We start from the raw sequence: 23,242 nt of genomic DNA on the forward strand, positions 1-23,242 counted from the left end.
AAGGTTTGGAGCACAAGTTTTGTCAGGAACAGTTGAAGGAACTGGGGTTGTTTAACCTGGAGGAGGCTGAGGGGAGACCTTATTGCTCTCTAAAACTACCTGAAAGGAGGTTGCAGTGGGGTGGGGCTTAGTCCCTTCTCCCAGGTAACTAGAAATAGAATGAGAGAAAATGGTCTCAAGTTGTATCAAGGGAGGTTTAGATTGGTTATTAGGAAAAAATTCCTCACTGAAAGAGTGGTCAGGCATTGGAACTGGCTGCCCAGAGAGGTGGAGTCACCATCCCCGGGGGTGTTCAAAGAACTTGTAAGTGTCGCACTCCAGGACATGGTTTAGTTTACATGATGGTGGTGATTGATGGATAGACTTGATGATCTTAGAGTTCTTTTGCAAATTTAAAGATTCTATTCTATTCTATTCTATTCTATTCTATTCTATTCTATTCTATTCTATTCTATTCTATCCAGCAGCAAGCACAATAGCCACAGTCACTTTAATTCAAGCACACCCCAGGGAACAGTTGCTCTTCTGAGATTTGAGCACTCATGCAAAAGTCTGCTTGCTCTTCAACCTCAAGATGTACAACCTCTTATCTCCCACTTACCTCTCAGGAGATAATAAACTAAAGGGAAGGGAACAGGGACAGCTTTCTATCTCAAAAAAAAAGGTGAAGACAAAACAAGAACCTGACATTGACCATATTATGTGTATTGTATGAAGTTTCTGATCTGAAAGTGGCTAGGTTAGGGTTATCTAAAGAATAAACTCCAACTTCTCTGTGGGAGTGAAGGTAGACTATTGTATGATAAACAATTCCTAAAGCTGCCATTAAAAAAAACCAAAACAAACACACAACCCCCCCAGCATTTTCAAGAATGTACAACAGGTTGTTTTTCAAGACTTATTAAATCTTAATAGTCTGGGAACTGAACAGCAGAGCAGAGGTTGCTCAAGAATAATTAACAAAAATATATTTGCCATTAGCAATTTTAGATTCTTTAGATTAGCATTATTAGACCCTCAATCTATAGCTGATTTTTCATTCAGTTGCATATAACAATTCCATTTTATTATTTTGGGTAACAGATTAGCAGCTGTGGTTTAGTATGACAAAGCACAGTGTCCTGCACTGCATATGGATGCATCTTCATCATGATGACACATATCAGAATTCTTGTCTTGCATTGGCATTCATTGCAGTAGTAAAAGTTCCTTGATCAAGAGTCACCATCCAAAAACATATTTGTGTTGTTATCATCCCTTCCTTGCCTCTGTTGTGATTTTTTTTTTTTACCTGGAATGGATCAGTAAACTGGTTTTCTCTAAATAAAAGATGTTGCAGCACTGACACTCCTGAGATCAGCTTTATAATATAAGCTCAGGAAATATTGTGTTGAGTCACTACATATTACAATTTTAATTTATTTTGGTTTAGCTAACTGTAAAGTCTTCCATTTTCATAATTACCCCCTGTAATAAAAGCTCCAAATATTCTACTACATGTTAAATACATGTAATGTTAATAATTCAACATGCCAGATTTTGTTTTAATACCCTTGAACCCTCTTCCTTTTTAAGATGTCTTACTAACAACTCAATCAACACAGTATTATTTTTTTCATAATTCAAAACTTATAAGCATTTGAAGAAGATCCACATTAAAAAAATGGAAAAAAAAAAGAAGAATCTAAATAAAATCACCACACACTGCAACCTGAAAAAGTAGCCATAAAAATTGGTTTTATAACAGAATACTTTTTGAAGTAATTGGCACAAAGACTGTTCTAGTGCAGATTGCTGCAAGAGCGCTCTTGGCAAGAACATCATAAGCACTAGCAAAACTTTAATATGCTCAAACAGCCAAATACAAACTGACACCAGGAACCCAAGTGTGGCAACAAACAGGAAAAAATAAAGTATCTCAATTTAATACAAACCTACATACAAAGGGATCAATTTTTACAATTCGTGGTTTAGCATACAATACAGCTGTCCTCAGAGTGAATATAGAGTAGCTATACATAAGAAATTAGAATTATCAATTCGGGGGAATTTCTCAAGAGCCCTTTTGATATGTAATACAGCAAATATAATGACTAAGAAACCAGACATCAATGCATTAAATGAGATCAGGTTGAGATCTATTTAGAAAAGACAGGTTTAAGCTGGAAAAAGAATCTCTTTGATATGACCTCCAGAGCAGACCATTTGCAGAAGGATTCAAGATGAGCAGATTTACCCTTGCATATCTGCTTGCTCCATAGCTGCTTTTAAATATAAACTCTAAAATATCTAGTACTGAGTTATTGCTGAATGAAGTCTTTATAGTAAAAAGAGATTAAGAACCTGGGATTTTCTTACACTTCTAGCAAATGTTATAATGGATTTTGTACGTTGAATGAAACACAGTTAATTTAAAATCTAGCTAATGTAACTAATGTATTTCTAAGTGATCTGTTACAGAATCTGGCTACTGCTGGTCTAAGCTAGGAATGTGGAAGACCTCAGAATTTTTGATAGTCTGCATCCCTCATTCATGGCCAATACCTTATTTAACCCTGAAATTCAAAAGATAGCTCCACTTTAACAGATTTTCCACTGCAAATCCCTTGGTGTTCAAACGCATTGCATTTTTTTTCCTCAAGGAAGTTTTGAAGTCCCTTTTAAAAATAATGCCTTGAGGATATTTTTTCCTTAATACTACTTAGAGAAAGTTGAAAGCATTTAGCTATTGAAGTGTGCAGGGTTCTAATAAAGGAATTGTCAACCCTGCCCATGAGCAAACTCTCTTGGAGCTCACTATTCCAGAAATCTGGTTTTCCTGCCAGAAATAAAAATTAAACCTGAAAAAGACTTTTCTTGCATCAGTTCCAATGCAGTTTATCGAAGTATCGGGGTGGTGGAAACTGGCTACATCATTCTGCAACAAAAAGGGTGGAAAGGTTTTTGAGAAAAAAGTTAGCCTGCAATTCTATATTTCAGGGCAACCAAATCTTGTTGCACTAAAGACAACCAATAATAAATATTCTTTAGCGGTGGTATCTTTATTTCTGTTTTTGGAGGCAGAAATAAAGGTGGTTTGGGTTTTTTTTTTTCTTCCCCCTACTGTTTTATTTGATGTAGTTCTTAGTAGTCCAACAATTACCTTAGGTGATTCTCTGCACAGTGAGCAAGGACTAGATAAAACAAAATATCTGATATTAATGTATTTTTCCAACACAGAGAGAAAAAACGTAAGAAATGCTGGGTTCCCCGACTTAGCCTTGATTAAGATAGCAATGTTTATGTTCTACTCAAGCTCTCCACCTTGGGTTGCAACCCTTGAATTAGTTCTGAAGTTAGTCAAGGATAGTCATATCCACTCTTCCTTATTTTGTGGCAAAATGGATGGAAAGATCAGAGTTTTTCTCATAGTAAAGCAGGGACACACAATGAAAAAAGCTGAAAACTACTATTTGAATATCATTAATGCCAAGATTCCTCTGCCTGTGCTATTGAGGTACAGGCTTGTACACTGAGAAGCAGCCATTTTGTTTGTTGTGATGCTTGCATGGCTGCCCCTTGCATGGCCCAATTTCCACTGGCTGCAAACAAACACACAAGTTGTACTGAAAGATCCTGGACAACACAGTGCATAAGCTTTCCTGCAGAATGCCACAGCTGTGACAAAAGCAAAAGTGGAAATGGGAAAAGAAGATTAATTTCTCATAATTATTAATATGCTTTCACCTTCCTCCCAAAGATGACACTCACATGAATCTAAACTATAAGTTTTCAGTTTAGAAGGGGAAAACATACAGCAAAGTATATGGGCTTATTTTATGAAAAATACAACTGCAAATTTCAGCAAAGCTGCTGCAGGTGGCTAGTAATGCCTCCACAACCAGATGGCAAAAAGGAATGATCACAGGATGGGAGGCAAGAGTCTTCTGGCACGCCTGCCAATATCTAGTCTCAGTGGTTCTCTAAGTTCTCTCTGACTGTGCTCAGTGTTATATTTGAACAATTTTAAATAGGTTTCACGTGGTCCTGATAAAGAAAGTATCTGACATTCAAACTGCATGCCCCAAGCCCTAAAGTGGCTTTACAGAGACTGGCTGTAGAAGAAGGCTAGGGCATACCATGACAGCCCTTCCAGACAAGCAACTGTGTGTCCTTAAGAGCAGATATAGCAGAACAAAAACCAAATGCCTGGTGAGATCAGCATCCTCAATGTGTTACTCAGGTTAAGAGAAATTATCAGGCTAGGTAAGCATCTGAGGGCATTTCCATTGTGTATTCATTCTCCCCGCACTTGCTGATATACAAGCATGCTCTTTGGTAGGCTTTTGGCATTCATAATGCCCTGTGGCAGTGAGTTTTACTATTGAAGCCTGGAATCAACAAGTGCCTCCCTTTGCTTGTTCTGAATTTGCCATTTACTACTTTAATTTTGCTCCCCACCCTACATATTGAGAGACTGCCAAAAATTGCACCCCATTCAACATCTCACTGATGTTTTCTATCATGTGCCTCCATAGTTATCTTTCTTCCAAGCCAAATCTCTAGGTACATTTTAGCTGTTCCACAATGTTGATCAATGTCACTTTCTTGCTGTTCTATGATCTTCAGTTTGAGGCAAAGTGGGATAATGAGCGTGTAAGTATTCAAGATAAAGCAAAACCATTGATATATGCAGTGGCATAATGACATTTGCTGTTTAAAATTTTAACTTCATTCCCAATAATTTCTTAGCATTCTGTTTGCTTTCTGACCACTAAGTTGTTCCTTCCATAAACCTCCATTACAACTCCAAGCTATCAACTCTGAGCAGTAACAACTGGTTCAAAGCTCTTCATTGTATATATAGAGCCAGGATTGTTTTTTTCCCAGGGGTATTACTTTACATTTACCTGAACTGAATTTTATCTGCTATTTTATCATCCTATCACACAGAATCATGAAGTTCTTGTACTACTGTTCACATTAGACTTACATTTTTACAATCCAATAAGGACTGTAGCTTTCCTGTTCACCTTGGTTTCCATTTAGTTTATGAATATGTTGAGAACCAAAGGCTCCAGGAACAGCAATCTCTGTGAAAAAGCAGCAGTGACCACTTACCATTCTTGGGTTTTGCTTCTTTTAAAGCTCTTCTCCATAAGAGGGTCCTTGCCTGCTACTGGTAGCTTAATTTCTTTCAGACTTTTGGTCAGGGAGGGTGCTGGTTCCCATATTGGAAATGCTGCTATTCCATATAGAAAGGACATCCTCTGCTTGCTTGAGAAAGCTTCACAAAAGTCTTTGACTTTTCCTTGACATATTTTATTTACTCAGATGCCTATTTTTAATTTAGTTGCAGAAAAAGAGTTCTAGGTTATGTGCTCTCTTGTGCTAAGACATAAGGAAGGTGTTATCTACTGTTTTCACTACGCACTGTAAATTAACATATATGGAAGGAACGTGTCTAGTATGAGATGTCCTTCCTGAAACAAATCTCTGTATGACTTCCTGCAAAATATGAGAACGACTATACAGACTTATTTTGCACAATTCTGTGAAATGCAATGAAATTATAGTGATGAGACATACAAACTGCATGTGCAGTGGCAGTGGTAGCAATAGGACATAAATGTTTGGATCCCAGGCTTGAGTTCCTTCCCAGACACATGACCTGTAAGCCTCCAGTGCCATCCTAAGCCTCTCCCAAAACCTCTGAAGAATGTGAAAACACAAATATATACTTTCAATCAAATAAAATTTGCCTAGAAGTATTCAGTGATGAGATTTGTTTCATGTCAAATCACTCCAATTTTGCAAAAGATTTGTGACCCAAAATAAAGTCAATTTTGTGGAGAGTGTTTTTTGTGGATATTTCAAGAAACTGTATTGACATTACCAGCTGAAGTCCACCCAACAAGGTGTGTGATTTCTTTTTGAAGAAAAAAACCTCTTATTCCACTTGGAGATGGATGGTCTTTGCAAAGCTTTGACCTTCTCTTTGACAGCTACAAATGGACTACTATTTATGATTTGTTTCTATAATCCACTTAATGTAGCAAGCTAGATTATAGATAGCTATTTATTTGTAAAAATCATAATAAACCAGCATTGTTTTAAATGCCAGATGTGGATAAATGGGGAGCAAGAACTGATGAGACAAGATTCGTGTTCTTGAATCTACCCTGAAGAATTATGGCAGCCTCTTGCTTTATCTGCATTGGAATCAATTTAGTAATTTTTAATTCACTGATTTTCTGTTGTTTGCTTAACATTTATTAATTGATTGTCATACTCATGCAATTAATTCAAAAGTTGGCAAGTTTAAGATGCAGAGATTAATTTTCTTTTACTAACCCACCACCTAGAATACTTTTTAAAAAAAAAAAAAACAAACAGGTTACCAAGAAATTACTTCCTCATCAATCATATTTAAAAATGAGATACAGTAGAGGTGCTGCATGTCATCTGTCAATCCACATTGAATCTTTCCTTATATTTCACTGAGCTATTCTATATAATTTAATAAAATAACAAAACAAAACAAAAAAATTAGGACAGCTCCATCTTTCCTTCACTGCAGTCCTAACCAAAAGTTTGAATACCTAAGACATACACTGCAAGGCTGGGAATCTCTCATTTAAGAGTATGATGCACCTCAGGTTGCACTGAAATAAATGGAATGCCTGTCCTATCATCCCGTGGTCTCAGGGACCGCACCTTTACAACCACCTTCAGGTTGCTCAGCTGTCAAGTGTTTCTCATCTGGAATGAGAGCCATTCATTTGCCCTTCATGTCACACTCATTTATGATGGCTGAAATGTTTATTCAAAAGGGGAGCAGAGATAATGAGCAAGGCTTCTTTGCTCTTGGTTACCAGGGGCTATTCGCAAGACTGCAGACTTGCTTGCTGTGTTCCTCATTGCAACACAAAACAGCAGAGAAAGAGAGAAAAATACAAGTGTTTCCAGCTCTCTTAATTTCATTATGACTTTCACCATATTTGGTGTTTAACTGAAAGCCTGGGTCTTTTTGCTGTGTCTTTTTTCCTCAGTATGTCACTCAGACTGCTGCTGTAAACTGGACTAATTGACAAAAGAGACTTTTTTTCAGAGAGAGAAGCAAGGAATCCGTCTTAGACAATGAGTTTCTTTGTGCCCTGTATAAGGCTAGAATGGTCCCAAGCAGTTTGATCTCAATATGAGGATGTAGTATCTCTCACAGACAGTACAGAGGTTCAGATAAATCTCCAGAGTTACGTACAAGACACACAGAATGAATTCAGCACGCGATGCAGACTGTAAGATACATGAGCGTGCAAGCTGTGATGCATGGAAGTGCTGCAGGGCTTGTAGAAACCCAACCCAGACATTTATTTATTTTTGCACAGAGAATAAAACATGGCTTTGTTTCTCTCTCTTGTTATGTCAGGAAAATTACGTAGAAGAAAGCTTTAGTCTTTTCAGCAACTGAGTCAAAAATCTGAAGTTCGCTTTTCATGTAACAACTAATGGTAGGTGTATAAATACATCATACATGCTTTAATGGGACTAGATTCATGGTCTATTTGCAAAGTAAAAGTCTAAGTGATCTTGGCATAAACTGATAAAATTTTCAGAAATGTATACAATATTTTAAAAAATCAAGATCAGGGGTTCCTATAGAATGTAATAGAAATCTGCAAGACTTCTGTGAAATGCCTTAGAATAAGACCTTTTTGATGGGTTTTAAAATCACTCAGTGGAAATCTTTAGCAAACACATAAATACTCTGTTAAAAATCTATGGGATTGTTAAAGATACCTGGAGAAGGGAAATCATACAGTTCTTGTTAACCCGGTAGAACCTTTCAATAAAGAAAGGGAAATAGGCTAGGAACATATGTACATTTTGGAGATTCTTATATATTTTGACCTGGTGAGACATTACTAGACCACTGCACATTGATCTACACCCCAACGAAATCCTGTGATGCCTGATAGTGCTTAGACCATGCTCAGGATTTAGCTCATTATCCTGTTTAAGTCATTTCTATTATAATTTCTGCTGTTTTGTCATCCACTTACGCTGAGCATCTTCCCTAAATCTCAGGTGAAATCCATAGGACACCTCGTACAAACAAGTGCTTGGAATAATTGACTGTCTGGTTTAGCTGCTAAATTTAAAGAAAGCCAGGGCTATGGCAGTGTATATTTTGATGGATATATTTTCTGGCTTTGTGGGGTATTGGCTGCATGATCTGATAAAAACTGAGGCTAAATGAACTCTACAATTTGTATTCCTACAGCCAGAAGCTTATTGGCTTGGTGTTTTTTTTTTTTTTCTTTCCTTGGCTCTGTCTGTAAGGTTCATTACTTACAGTTACTGCAGAATCAATTTGAAATGGCCAAAATCAGTGATGGAATTTATAGCACAATAAACGTACTGCCATACAAGTGCTGTTACACATGAAAGGGCCTCGGAATATTCTTTTCAGCAATCCTTCTACATAGCAGAGTGTTCTGTTTTTATCAATTTAACGGAATCATCACAGGCATATTCTGAGAGGTGTAATCCTGACAGCTACACAGCAGATTTTCTCTGAGGCAGATATTTTTACAGGAAAACAATATTATTGATAAAATCTTAGCATATCAGAACACAGAAAAGAAACTGAACACATCTTTTTCATTCTCCACATCAGGCATTTGCAGTTCCATTTCACAAGAAACCACCACCCTGAACCAGAAAGAGTTTATAAAGAAAATGTTCTCACAATCCTTGAGATGCATATGAATTAGTTACCCACTTAGCAGCCCTGAAATCTAGGATAAAAGCACATGGTGGGCACTGTGGTTTGTGGAGAACGGGGAGGGCACTAAAAGTAAAACATAAAGTATAGCATCACTAGTTGCTTCTTTATAAACTCTGGGAAGATTTACATGTCTACATAGTCAATTTTTCTTTCCAAGTGTCTCTATTACAGACATCTCATATTTTACACCATTTTGAAGCACAGAAAGTTTTAACTTTAGCATGATTCATTGTGAAAAAAATACAGAAGAGACAGATGGGAGGCTGTCCTCCCCAAAACTCAATTTCATAATATGCATGTGATTGCTAATAGGCAGGCACTAAAAAACAATTTTCTTTGACGGAGAAGAGCTGATAAATTGTCAACATAAACTTCGTCTGTGGTTGCCCCAGTGATCTACAGCTCTTCTGTGAGTTTTGTACCATCAAAATCTGCATCATACAACCATATCAAAATTTATGAATGCATATGACTATGAAGTGACTGAAAACAACCCATAATGCATGCTTGTGTACTGGGAATCAGCTCTTTGCTTCCCTAGGAAAAACTGTGTCCAGTGCCTGCCCCCCCCAGTCCCAACTCCGGGCATATGACTGTGGGAGAGCCAGACTGGGTTCAGTGATGTCCTGTCAGCTAATGCATTTAGGGATATGCATTTAGGTATCTCTTAAACATAGTGCTAGGTCTGGTGGTGGACTGACCTCACCTTTGTGACCATGTAAGAATGTGAATGATCACAAGAACTGAAAGCAGTTGATTACTTAAGAACCAAATACAGATTTCTGAGCACTTGAGCAAGGAGAAATGAATGAAAAGGCTAATAAGGTAAAGATTTTCAAGAAAAGAACTGTTTATCTAATATTTCAGATAAAAAACATGCCTGGGCCTTCCAAAATATGTCAAAAGTGACATAAAATTAAGCTTTCAGTTCAAGCAAGCACAGACTCTTGGGGAAAATGCCTGAACAAGAGTACACAGAACAAGATCCCTTTACATTGAAAGTACAGAGTTCATTTCAGATTTAAATATTTCACTATAACTGGTAACTACTAATTGTGATTTTTTTAAAGGCTTATCACTACTAAATATTCACTTCTGTAAGAATTTAGATCACATTTCTGAGAATAACTGAGAAGGAATAACTCAACAGCAGATGAGCTGTGACTGCTCTGCTATAAACATATTTGCCTGGAAGAAAATAATGTGAAATGTGATGATCCCACTACATATTTAAGCGTAAAAGTTTCTTAAGTTTGATTGTGAAAAGACTATGAAACGTTTTAATCAGGCTCCTGTTATACAGAAAAGATGCTATTTGCAAATATGTGACCAGTTCTGTAAAGTCAAGCCATGGGAAGAATCCATATTTCTCAAACTTTTTTAGAGTAATACTGTCAATTTTAATGCATTGAACTTGCATCCTATTGCTTTAATTGTTTGCAGTCTGTATTACTCTTCAAAAGTCTCCTAAACAAACAGACAAAAAAAAAAAAAAAAAAAAAGAACAGCAGTAGACCAAGAATAATCTCAAATTTAGGATATATTGCCAAATTTAGGTACTCTTTTTGAAGTATACGTGGGTAGTGTCATGGATGTGCTATATTGTTTGGGTTAGGATGGAAAAAAATACAAATAACTGAATATTGTACAAAGGGAAGGGGAATGGGAGTGTCTAATGTGCTATCACAAACAAAGCAGAAAACATATTGTTTACAACTGATGAAAAAGACCTTGGCTGTGTCCTTTTAATGGCCAGCCATTCACACAGCAATATGTACAACAAGTTCAGAGAGAATAAAATGCCTATCTGTAAAAAGTGAAATAAAACTTGCAACCCTCTTCAGGGTAACCTCTCCACAGCTCAGACCTCTGTAAGCAATCTGTATGGATTCCCAGTAAAGGGTCCAGTATCATGTTTGTAAGAAAATTACCACTTCTTAGTGTTTTCATTTTTTGGGGGTATTTTGTATGAATTTTAAATAATGGAGAAATTTAAGATAATTGTGGTCTCCCAAGCTTGTTCTCAGACACTGATAATTCTCCTTTAGGCAGGCACAAAATTCTTGGTTCTAAGGAGGGACAGCCAAAAAATACAGCAGTAACAATTAAAATTTCTTCTTTCATAATGGCTATAGATGCATTAAGGTATATAAGCTCTAGGGTCAGTATAAGCCTTGCTCAGCTTTCTTTTAAAGCATTGGGAGTAATAAAGACTTCCATTTTATCTTCAGTGAAATAATACTGCTGAAATATCACCTCATTTTTGATGTCAGCAGTTATTTCTTTTCACCTCCGTGATGTCAAATGGGAATTATTATTATTAGAGTGACGCCTTCCTAATGATGCTGTAAAAAGGAGAAACTGAAACTCTTCCCAGCAAACATCTATATTCTCCTCCCTTCTCCACAGGGTAAAGCAGATGGGCTCAACCAAATGCCATTCTTCAGCTAGTGCATTAAACAGACAAATCAAGAGGCACACTTAAACATTTAGAAGCAGAAGCATAATGGCTTATTTGGCTTTATGGTGGTGTATCCACACTCTGAACAATAGAGAAAAATGACATTCATACTATAGGGACTCTTTCTGGGAAATATGGCTTCAAACTTTCAGTTTGTTTTCTGTTCTAGAAGGTAAAAACAACAAATCAGCATCCAGATCACCATCCAGATGTCATTGCACCAGGTTGAGTCAACAGCTCCAGGGAATGAAAGCCTCTTGCCATGGTCCCTTGTTCAACTACTGGGTTAACGTATGGCATACTGGGGGATGGACACATCACTGAAACACTCTGGACCTTTGTTTTCCCATTTTGTCAAATGATCAGGTACAGAGGAACCTTGCTTTATATGACAACAAATTATACCAAAAAATTTGGCTTTTGTGGAAATGATGGACCTTGAATCTTATGTAATCATATAGAAAATCAGTGGAGAGCAGCATCTGCAAAATGGTGTCATCTGTGTAAGCAAATGTGGCGTTTTGATTTGCTAATACTTTCGCTTTGGTCCAAATACAAAGAGCTATGGTGCAGAAATATTCCCTACTGGTTTTGCATGCTTTCATTAGATGTTATTCCTTCATGCCAGTTGGTAAAGCTTGGAGGTCTTTAGGGTGGAGAAATCTATGGTGGATATGGAGAAAAAGTATTCATCAAATTGAAAAAACAAATCTCTCTAAAATTGATTTGGTTTGATGTATGAAAGACAAAGTTTGCAAGGGGCCAAGCCTGCTGCCAGCCATGGAGGTGGACGCCACCAGCCCTGGTTGTTTCCCACAAGAAGTTGGCAGGAACAGCCTCATGGACCTCTCCTCCAAGAGACAGGAAAGTGTTTTTCTGCTGGTAAATGGCTTCTTTTTCTTTTGGAGGAAAAGGACTCTGGAGTAGCTCTCCTACAGCTAGTGGTAGCCCAGTTGAGAGCATCTTTTTCTGGGTCTTCTGTGAAGATTCTGCTAAACTTTCACTGATCTGAATACCTTTTTATTTGGCATCTTATTTTGCCTATTCAGGGCAACCATCAAAACAAAGGAAGTACCAGCCTGAGAAAATGAAGTGTGATGTGCTGGACCACAGAGATGATTTGACAATATTAATGCGCTAGGAAGAAAGGCTGAGGATGAAGTACAGCATGTAATCACAGTTGGCTCTGACACAAACAGCCATTGTTATCTTTGGCAAGTTACTTGATCTCTTGATATGTCAGCACTTTCCAGTCTCAGAGGAGTTTTGCAAAAGTACATTCATTAATATAAATGCCATTATAAGCAATAGGGAAAAGCCAATAACACATAATGCCTCATGGAGGTAAGAACCTGCACAAAAAGTAGAAGAAAGTTTAAAAACCATGAGGGAATGATGGGTTTAAAAATAAATGAGAAGTAAAGACGGTTTGCAAGTTCATGATGAGGCAAAATCATAAGTTGGTGTTTATCTCATTGCTGCACAATTCAAATAAATTAATACAGATATTATACCAGTAAGGAGAGCAGGGAAAAAAAGGAACTTTGAAAAGGATTCGACTTTCACAGGAGAAAGAAGCATCCTGATCCTTATGAATTGTGGGCAACTAACATTTCAGCATGTACTAAACACAATAATTAATGATGAAGAAAAAATTACAGGGAATAATGACAATATTTAAATAGCGTTTTAAATATTTCCAGCTGTTTGTAAAAGAGATTTTTCTCTACTGTTTTTTAAATTTCAAAGAACTTGTGAAAATGTATTTATGAGAAAAAACTTGTGTAGCTGGTAAGTAAAATGTGCTGTACAACTTCAGCTATTCAAGGGAACATGCGTGGTGGCATTTCCTTTGTAGAATGAATGTGGACACAGGCAATAACCCACAGCTATACCCACCTGAGGGCAACAACTACGTTTTTTCCTGGTGTCTGTTACACAGGAACGGTACAAAAGGAGCTACTGCTTGCCCACTAATACATTAATTCCTACTAATTGACTGTGACAGATCACAGTGTAGTATCTGAGTGTAAGTTCTACATTCGTTGGAACAACTTTACTCCTAGAAGAAAATATTTACTTGTAGAGGCAACAGTGAAAAGTGGTGTCTTGCAAAAATACATCTCTCTCTAGTTAACCCACCACAGCTCCACAAAAGCTAAATACACATACATATTTCCAAAAAATGGCAGGATTATACCCTGTGACTATCAATTCAAGACGTATATTTTCTATTCAATAGGTATTGATCTCATGTTACCAGATCAAGACCATGTGCAACAAGAAGAAACAAATTTTCTCAAATGCAAAATTTACAGAAACACAGGCTTAATGACCTTTCATTCAGCTTCATCTTAGTTCTAAATTTCATTGACTGTTTCACTCTAAATGAAGTTTTACTAGAGGAAACATGACATTGCTTCTTACAAGTACTTGCTGAAGAGCAGGCAGATGTACTCATCTACGTTAGCTTATTATTAGTTACATTTTTTTTTCAGTGCATGAGCTTATTGTCTCATCTAAGCATACTTTGGACAAAAATCCTGAACTGTTGGAAACAGTAGAGATAATTAATAAAGCTATTAGCGTTTGCATTTGCACATCTAATACAATGTTTACATTATGAAAGGGAGGTGGGCCAAAATACCCACTGGCAGCAGTTACAACTAAGCCAAGCGGAGCAGAGATGTTGGCAGCAGCATCTGTCTGTCCTAGAGGATATTCTGGCTGATGATTCTTCACAGAGCACCATGTGGTTTTCTTTGCTCCTATGTAAGGCATGTTCCCAACCATCAATAAGCAGTGGCAGACAGCACTGGTACATAACTTAAGAAAACTGTGGACTGAAGACCTCTCTCTTTGAGTAGCCATTCCCACCTGCACTATTAGTTTACACATCTAGATAATTATTGTGAATTATGAAAGTGTAACAAATATTTTGTATCTCTATGACTCAGTAAAACTTGTTTCTTGAAAGAATACCAGATTTAGCATGGGGATGATCTCTTCTGAATATTTTATTGTGGATCAGAATAAATCTTCATCTCATAGTTTTCTTTAACTGTTCTATCCACTGACTTTAGGAAAAGGTAGCTGCAGAATTATACCTCCTAAAGAGCACAATCAGAGGCAATTGCTGCTAATTTGGTATAATATTATCTTTTGATTTCACTTATTCGTTGATGACAGACTTTATGAAAATAGAAGTTCTCCCAGAAAGTAACGTGTTTCCTCATTTTTATGTTTTCTTTCCTTTCATAACTCAGCTCATGACTTCCCCTTTAGAGGCTGGAACACCCTGCAACTAAATCAGAACTCCGAAGCCATATGAACATTTAAGACAATATCTGAGGAGAAACACATCCTGATACAGGTGTCATGAATACACCACTGTAGTCACCATGAGGAATCAAAGCTTGAATACTTCTTTTAGACAAGACTGCTATTAAAAAATACTGTTTAGTTTCATTAGTGCTACTGCAATAATGAATACCAAACCTATATTTAAGTCTCCAGATGGTAGAACTGTGTTTAAAAGATGCTCAGTCCTGAAAATGTTTCTTGAGAAGGTGGAATTAGTAGCTGCTGAACACTTTTAAAAAATGGTTATTGTATTTAGATGCTGAGTGTGAACCAAGCTTTTCCAGACAGCTCTAATAGAATCTCACAGCTCTATAGCAAGGCATAAAATGAACTCTAGCCTTCTTAATCCTGTTGCAGACCATCTTTTCTTGAACCGTATCTTTATATCTACAAGTAGATACTTCATAAGACTCAGATTGGCCCATTAGTATTTTGTTCTTTTATAAGTAATGCTGCATCTTTACTAGCTAAGAGACTTCCTTTTGACTAAAAGGTCATCGATTTACATGGGTGAATTCTCGATCAGTTCTTTCTCTCTGACAAATTACCTTTAAGTCTTCCTAGTGCTGAAAAGTCTGGGGAATGCATGTGCTGACATTTAGAAAACTCTTCACATAATGCTTCCTGATGTTGGTTTCTTATTCCTTCTTCACTCAATTAAGGAGGTGTGGCAGTAGCCATGTGATGAAATACAAAAATCTGCAGTTTTCTTTCTTCCTACAGAGAAAGGTCAGGATACCTTTCAGGGACAGAGTAAAATGCTTGACAGAAAATATTTCAAGGGGGAAAAAAATTAGAAGAGGAGGAAAGAATTTAGGCCAAGCTGGAAACTGGGATATATGAATTCCCTCAGGCTGAGGAGGGAACTCAATCTGACTCTAACACAGCCCGCATTCGAGAAATGTGCTAATCATTACACTATTCTGCAAAAAACAGCTGCCTTCTCTTACTCCTTCCCATTCCCCTGAAATGGAAGGGGGGGTTTTTTTGCTGTGCTCTTAAACAGCCCAGGATATATTGGGTCCTAAAATGATGTTGGGATAGGGACATCTTGTTTCAGAATTCCAAGTGAATCTCTGAAATAGGAAAAAATAATTTAAATTTTGGATTAAATCAAGAGAATGTTACCACAAGACAAGGGCAATGGCATAATTTTGTCTCTCTGATAGAGTTTTTGGCTCTTTTGCTGTCTTGGATTAACAAACCTAAACTGTGCCAAAACCTGTACTTCAAGTGCACAGCTGAGATTTACAAATCTGGCCCAACCTTTTAAAACTGCTTATTTTCCACAATTCTTCCGCAGAAAGAAACTCATGTGTATATAGCTGTTCTTGATGTTGATAAGAGCGGCGATTCTGTAAAGGAGCAATGAAAATCCTACCTTTGTGTCCAGTCACAGAATCATAGAATGGTTTGGGCTGGAAACGACCTTACAGATCACCAAGTTCCAAACCCCTGGCATGGGAAGGGACACCTCTCACTAGACCAGGCTGCTCAAGGCCCCATCCAACCTTGCCTTGAACACCTCCAAGGAGGTGGGCATCTACCACTTCCCTAGGCAACCTGTTCCAGTGCCTCTTCACCCTCATAGTGAAGAATTTCTTCATAATATCAGTTTAAATCTTCCCCCTTCCAATTTAAAACCATTGCCTATTTAAAACCTATTACTACATGTCCTTCTAAAAAGTCCCTCCCTGGCTTTCTTGTACCCTTCGGGTACTGGAAGGCCGCTATACCTCTGTGCCATACTAAGGGACTCCAGAACTCCTGAAAGTAGCTGAAACAAAGTCCATTTCATTCACTTCCAAAGATTATGCTTGTGCTTTTCCATAATCCCAAGGCATTTTTCAAAGACACCAAGGCCACCCTTCAAGCCAGAAGAAGACAAGTAATCTACCAAATATTTCTTTTCTCGATAGGACAGGCTCAAACGTCTAAGGCTTTAAGCAAGATTTTGCTCAGCTCATGATAACTTATATTTTCTTCCAGTTACTGAAGAGTCTGCAGTAGACTCATTGCCTTGTCACCTGAATGACTTTGATGTTTTGATGGCATGCTTCTTGCTGACACTGAATGGGCCAAAGCAGGCAGCTAAGTAGCTCAGCAGAGAAAGTAGTACTCCAAGTAGGAAGATACAGCCTGAAGGTTTTTCAAGACACCCTTAACACAGCTGATGGATTGCCAAGAAGGTTGATTGCCAGTTTCTTGGCAGATGGAGAGGCAACAGATGTTGGTTATACCAAATTCAGAGACTGCCACACTGACAGTAAAAGTACAAGGGAATCTCCTCATGCTTGCTTATCCGCTTCTGTAATAGCTTAATATGAGAGGGCTGCTTCATTAAACAGTAGAGGAATCTGTATGGATATATACTAACACATCTGATGAGCTGATAAACTGCAACTACTGGCTCTGATGATGTTCAATGTTTTGACTACTACATCCCATTATTTACGCTTTGTTCAAGAGACCAGTATTGGGCCCTACAGGTTTGAACAAAGAAAATCCTAGCCCAATCTGACATGAAAGTAAACATGACAAAACATGTCATGAGAAGAGGAAGAAAGGTATCACTGGACTTCAACAAAATAGCTTGCAGTTAAAATTAGCTTTGATATATGCCTAAGTCCGACAATAGAAAGAAGAAGGTGGGATAACTATGAAGTGGACGGAAAACTGACCCTCAAATAGAGGAAAACAAGTGGAAAAGGAGATAAAATGGAGGCAACAAAAATCGAAGTTAAATATAAACACTTTTTTTTTTTTATGAAAAGAAGCTTTAAAAAAAGGAAGATGTGATACATTTTCAGCACCAAGAACACCTCTGCATCATGTATCTTAGACAACAGCTGGAATGGTAATACATTCTGAGTTTTGCAGTGAATTATAAATTTTTTATTTTTATTTGTTTTCAATATGTTTCATCAGCTGACTACATTTTCCTTTACTTTTAAGATTGTAGATTTAGTTACTGAAAACTGAAAAGCGTTGTGTGTAAACTTTTACCTACAAGCTCTGAATTTAAGAATATTAAGAATGGGAAAATCCAATTCAAGGAAGGTACTGGGGAACAATGAAAGTGAAGAAGAGTGGGAGGATTAATCATGTAACCATTTTCCCATTTCAGATTTTTAAGGTAATATAATTCATAGAAAAAAGGCCATTACCTCCATCTTTACATATAGTTCAGTCTGGAACAGAGTCTCTTTGAGGTATACCTATGTATAAGTCTACCAGTGTGATTTTTGTTCCAACATTTCTTTTGATAGAAAATTAGATCCTGACTAGATCAACCCGAGTGATTAATCAGTTTCTTTCTCTGGCTGTTTTCCATTTTATGTGATTTTCCTGAGGCAGGGATCACTCATTCTGAAAACTGCCAAAGCATCTTGTGGACCACCTCAGTTATTTTCTCTCTAAAGAAAACATTGATCAGCAGTCCTCAAAGTAAGGAAAAAAATGGAGATGTGGTTCTGAACTCAGTAAGAGTTTGGAACAAGATGCAACCACTTCAGAAAGATGAAAAATTTTGTCACTGCCGGAGGGTTGAATCCACAGGGAACTGAATACCTTTGACAGAGCTAAAACCTGACTCACATAAGATACAGAGTTCCCAGTGCACTGCTCCTGACGAATGTTTGTATGCTGATTCAGAGGGTTACCCACCTACTAGAGCTCAAGGGAAGCTGTTAGCCAGGAGCCCTTGCTTTTTTGCAGAGGCAAAATTCAGTGCTCTCTTGTATTCCAAAGGTGTGAGACAGTGGCTCCTGAGTCAGCCTGCTCCACTAGCATTTCATGCAGGAACACTGCTGCACATGGCCCAGCTGTCATAGTGTTTTCTGAGTAAGTCCTGGAGGTCTTCCAGGGACCTCTGATGCAGAGTTTAGCCAGCTCTTCCCATGAGCTTTGTCAGTATTATGTAACTGTTCCCTTTGGTAATTTCTTATGGCTGTACATCCATAAAGCTCGTGGATCTCTCTTAATTTTAGTAAAATATATACCTGAACAAATTCAAGGAGCCTCTAAGTTTGTTCTGGCACCAGACCTTTAGAAATCAATGAATAAATTGGTAACATTCCTAAAAGTGGGAGTGACGTTCAGTACAGCACTTGAGTTGCATTGTGCTTGTGTAATACACCAACTGACAATGATGTTTAAACAAAGCAGTTCTTCGCACTCAGTTAATAGAACATTCAGATGAACCAACTCTTTAAAATGAATACACAATTTTTCTAGGGCTCACTGAGGCTGTGGATAATTCTCCTTCCATAGAGCACAGAGTGCCAATGAGCATGATTTTGAAAAACTGCCAAAGTAAAATTCATAAGGCTAGACACAGCTCAATTCAGCCAAACGCTGCCAGTTTACAGAATCCTTGAAAATATTAAAAAAAACCAGAGGAACAAACCCAGAGGAACCACATCTCTGCATTTACACCTGTCTAGGAATTGCACGTTGTTTATGCAATTTTGCTGATGCTGCCATGCTGATGCCTCACGGAAAAATTTGGAAAACCCAAAATGTTTTATTTAGAGACAGTTTTGTCGACTACCATACTTTTAATCCATTCTCTGTGTCTACAAAAAGTGGGCTAAAAATGATCTTTCAAAATTAATTCTGCTCTGCCTGTGACATCCCAGTTATGGTTTCCAGTGTTTCAGTGAGGCATTAGCAGGTCTGAGAGAATTTACGTGTATTTATGTGATAGACATTACTGTGTCTTTCTCAAGTAAAGGGTATATACTGTGAATTTCAAGAACTGTATGGCAATGACTAAAAAAAAAATCCACCTTGTGAAGTTAGCCCATTTTAGATATGTCTAATTCTGGTGCTGGATTAACATCAAATTGTCAAGATCCAAGAAGACAGAATGAGAAAGTCATTCATGTCTGTCTCTTCTCCTCACCTACATCTGGTTAAAAAATATCAGACTACAAAATTCACAGATGAATTCTCTATTTCCCTCCCCCATTACTACTGCAGCAAAAATATCCAGCAAAGCAAGTTCTCTGCTAATCTAATTTTGGCTTAGCCTGGATGGACTGTGCCTGATTGTGAAAATTAAAACAACTTCAATGACCTGTCCATTTACTCATTCATTCGCCGCCTTCTTCCTGAGACTGCCAGTATTCTTCTGAGACTTGCAATCAAGACAGCATCCTTGCACGTGTTGGCAATTAAGCAAAACTGTTGGTGCCATAAGGTACCAGCGATTTGGACTTAAACTTCCATTAGCATGGAATCATCTTGACCCAGAAACCATCCAATGGAAGGACTCCCAGTCATTTGCTTGCAAAGAAGACATTTCTACCAGATTTTTACTGCTCAGGTAGAGTACCTCAACAGTATGTTCACAGAGAAATTTTTGGGAAAGTGAGTTGGGGAATTTTACTTCAGAGGTTCTCTAAATCTTCCTCTGAAAACAGCAAAAATGCTTGTGAAAGTTTTTAAATGAACATTGACAAGCAACTTCTTTAAATACACACACACATTCACAGACTTCCTTGCACCACTTTGTCATCTTGTATAATACTTAATGGATGACATATTTCATTCCACAAGTTGACAATGTTAAAAATGTGCTATTCCTTCTAGTTTTAGTATACTGCAAAGCCACTGATAGCTACAGGCACTATGAGCAATATATGACTGAAGAAAAATGAGATTACTCTTGATAAGGAACAAGAGACTTTCATATCTTAAAAGAGCCTGAAATCCAGCAAATATGATCCCTAGCAGCAGATGCCCCTCAGACAGACAATGAAAGAAAAATGGTGGAAAAGTACTCGTTGGGGCTTGTTGTTTCCTTCAGCCAGAACAGCAGTGAAATTAAATAGCTCTAGTGTACGGTCTGCATGAAGAAATCCTACCTCTTTGGGAAAAGCATAACCCAAAGATGACTAACAGCCTAACAAAATGAGCAGTAATTTTCCACTGTGGAAAAAGTGATGTTACTCTGACTTACCTTCTTTGGTAAAATATACCTTTGCTCTGGAAGTGTTGCTCTTTTGAAGGCTATCATGCCGTTATCATCAATGTTTATTGTAATAATGATCAATTTAATGGGGGTGCAGTACCAAAGCCAAACCTCGGGCTGGAAATACCGTATTAATGATTCTTTAATAAAAGGAATGAGACATATGCAAATGTGAAACAGCTCCTTTCTCTGTCTATTAATGTGTCCCTGGAACATGATTGAACATAACTTAAAGATGTCAGTATTTCATGCTACAGTGCAACCCTTACCTTGTATCCTGACGATTTGATGTGCACTCCTCGCTTGGTCAGTGTAGATTTCATTCGGATGAAAAAAGAGCGCTCTAGACTGTTGTCAGTGGTTAGTAAACTGGGGCTTGTAGATTCCACTAGGGAATAGAAAAAATACATATACACATAATTTAGATTTTATACATCCCCTCTAAGCTAGTTTTCAGGTGCAATCCTTGAACTCACTAAAAATAAATGACTGATGGATGCTAAGAGTGTTGCAATCAATTTACCTCGTTTAGAAAATGTTTACTTAGCAAAAAAAAAATTTGAAAAATATATGTATACTCTGTAAGTCTCATTTTCAAGTTATTTTTCCCATAGAATTTTTAACAGAGATTTGCCTTATTAACTCTTTCTTGCACAATTTTGTTATGATTCGAATTAACTTGCTAAGGGTACAACATTGCTTTAAAACCCAGGGAAGTTCTTCAGTATTTTGTGAAAGGTCCCACTGAGGTAACAATTCCATCTGCTGAAGCAGTCTGCAAATTCTGCAGGCTTTTATTTCCTGGTCTCCACCCCTTGCTTGCAGTGACACCTGGGGTGAGTCACTGCTGGTTTTGAGTGCCTTGGTTTCCCCATTACTGAGGGTTAATTGTTACCAATAAAGCACTGAACAGCCTGAAGGCAAAAATGCTCAAGTAAGTGACACATATTATTATTATTGTCATCATTATTGTTAATTATCGGTGGCTAATTAGTCACTAATGAAATGTCTTTGTAGTCCAACTGAAGAGGCATTTCCTGCTTGAAATTATAGTTCTCACCTGTGCTGCTCACTCCCTCAACTGCAACCACTCATAATAGTAACTAAATGCTGTTAGCATAAGCTATGGTACAACCGTAGTCAGCACTGAGATGCTCTTGATACAATCCTTATTATCACTATTTTTAGCCCGATACCCAAGATCTCCCCAAAATATTGGCAATGGGAAAGTTCTGGAGCAGCTTAGATTAAGCAAGCTTTATTGGAGATCCACTAACTTTTAGTTTCACTGAGCAATTAACACGGAATAAAAAAGTTATTTTGAAATTATTCTGCTATTGTTTTGGAGAACCAACTAGTAGAAAGTATTGGAGTACTTAGAAAGCATTTGTTATGCGGTCAACAGAAACACAAAACCTTGTTTGTGAGCTAAGGATTATATCGAATTGCCCTTGATTTAATGTGGTCGAGTTGCCTGGTGTTTGTGACATTTCAGCTCTATTGTGATGAAATAAGTGACAACATTGCCCCTTTCTTTAGTGTCTCTCAAGATTTTTTTGGTTTAGAGAGCATGAATTCGATGTCATTTTAAATGTACAGCTCTTTATCACTCGAGGGAAAAGCAGAGCCATGTTATATTTAGTACTTTCATTTCTTCTGATTAAATATGAATTACTATGAAATTTTTCTCATCATCTAACACGCCATAATACGCCAACAGCTTTTTAATACACTATATAAGCACAAACTTCTGCTCTAAGAGTTTAATTTGCCCCTCTAATCCAATCACATCAACCTTATTTCTCTTATCAGAGATTCCCATTTTGAATTAAATGAGCTCATTAGTTTTAATCAAAAGCAGAGAGATCAAAACTTAAACGTAAATGCTTTAGATCAGAACTGTCAGTCAGCCGTGCAGTTCTATTTTACTAAAACACAAGATCAGAGACCCTTAGAACCAATTTTTTCTCGTAAGGGATGCCAAGAGCTTGAAGATGCTATATCCTTTTTTTTTTTTGGCTCCCAAGGACAGATTATACATTTAAGGTTAGAGTTAATTTAGAGTATTTTTTTTTCCTCCTGGTGGAAATGGGAAAGTATGCCATTCTCCTGTTGTCTCTTTCACGTTTATTGGTGCTGGTCCTTGGAGACCTGAACAAATGTGAAGCCATCACAATCCATGCAACAAACCTGTCCTCAAAAAATTCAGCTCTATTCAGCAATGTCATCTAAGAAATAAAACTCTGAAAGGAAAATATGTGTTTCAGGGTACAGGATAGTGGAACTCTGAAACAGCAACCAGGGTCACCAGGACAGCAGCAGTACTGGTAAGATGAGGATCATAATTAATTATTATTTTTATTGTACAATACTCTACAGTGCAGTAGTTTAAGAGTACATTAAGAAACCACAGCATGGGTGCTTCCTGCTGTGTGAAGAAATGCTAAAATCAGCTTAACAAGTGTAGTTGTTGTAGTCCAGCACATTATGCTCCAACACAGGCAATAAGTACAGTATGTCCTCGTGTGTTCTAATGATGATTACCTACACACACAGTAGTAATGTTAATTAAACACACAATATCTCATGCTCAAAAAATGATCAGGCAGTAATAGATATGTACCATTCCCAAGCACTGGAAATTAAAATCTCTCTTTCAACCACAGTTTTA

General features: G+C 37.5%; 1 protein-coding gene across 6 annotated transcripts in view; it reads right to left on the reverse strand.

Moving 5' to 3' along the window:
* The window catches only part of NPAS3 (neuronal PAS domain protein 3), a gene marked incomplete at both ends in the record, with an annotated part of 611,353 nt that overhangs the window by 35,606 nt on the left and 552,505 nt on the right, over positions 1–23,242 (reverse strand). For all 6 annotated transcript variants that reach the window (XM_084262735.1, XM_084262736.1, XM_084262734.1 and 3 more), the window contains one exon: positions 20,841–20,959. In XM_084262735.1, the coding sequence (XP_084118861.1) occupies positions 20,841–20,959 (119 nt within the window). The remainder of the gene's footprint in view (positions 1–20,840; positions 20,960–23,242) is intronic.

This window comes from Gallinula chloropus, assembly GCF_964237585.1.
Source record: "Gallinula chloropus genome assembly, chromosome: 4".
In the NCBI taxonomy this organism is placed as follows: Eukaryota; Metazoa; Chordata; class Aves; order Gruiformes; family Rallidae; genus Gallinula; species Gallinula chloropus.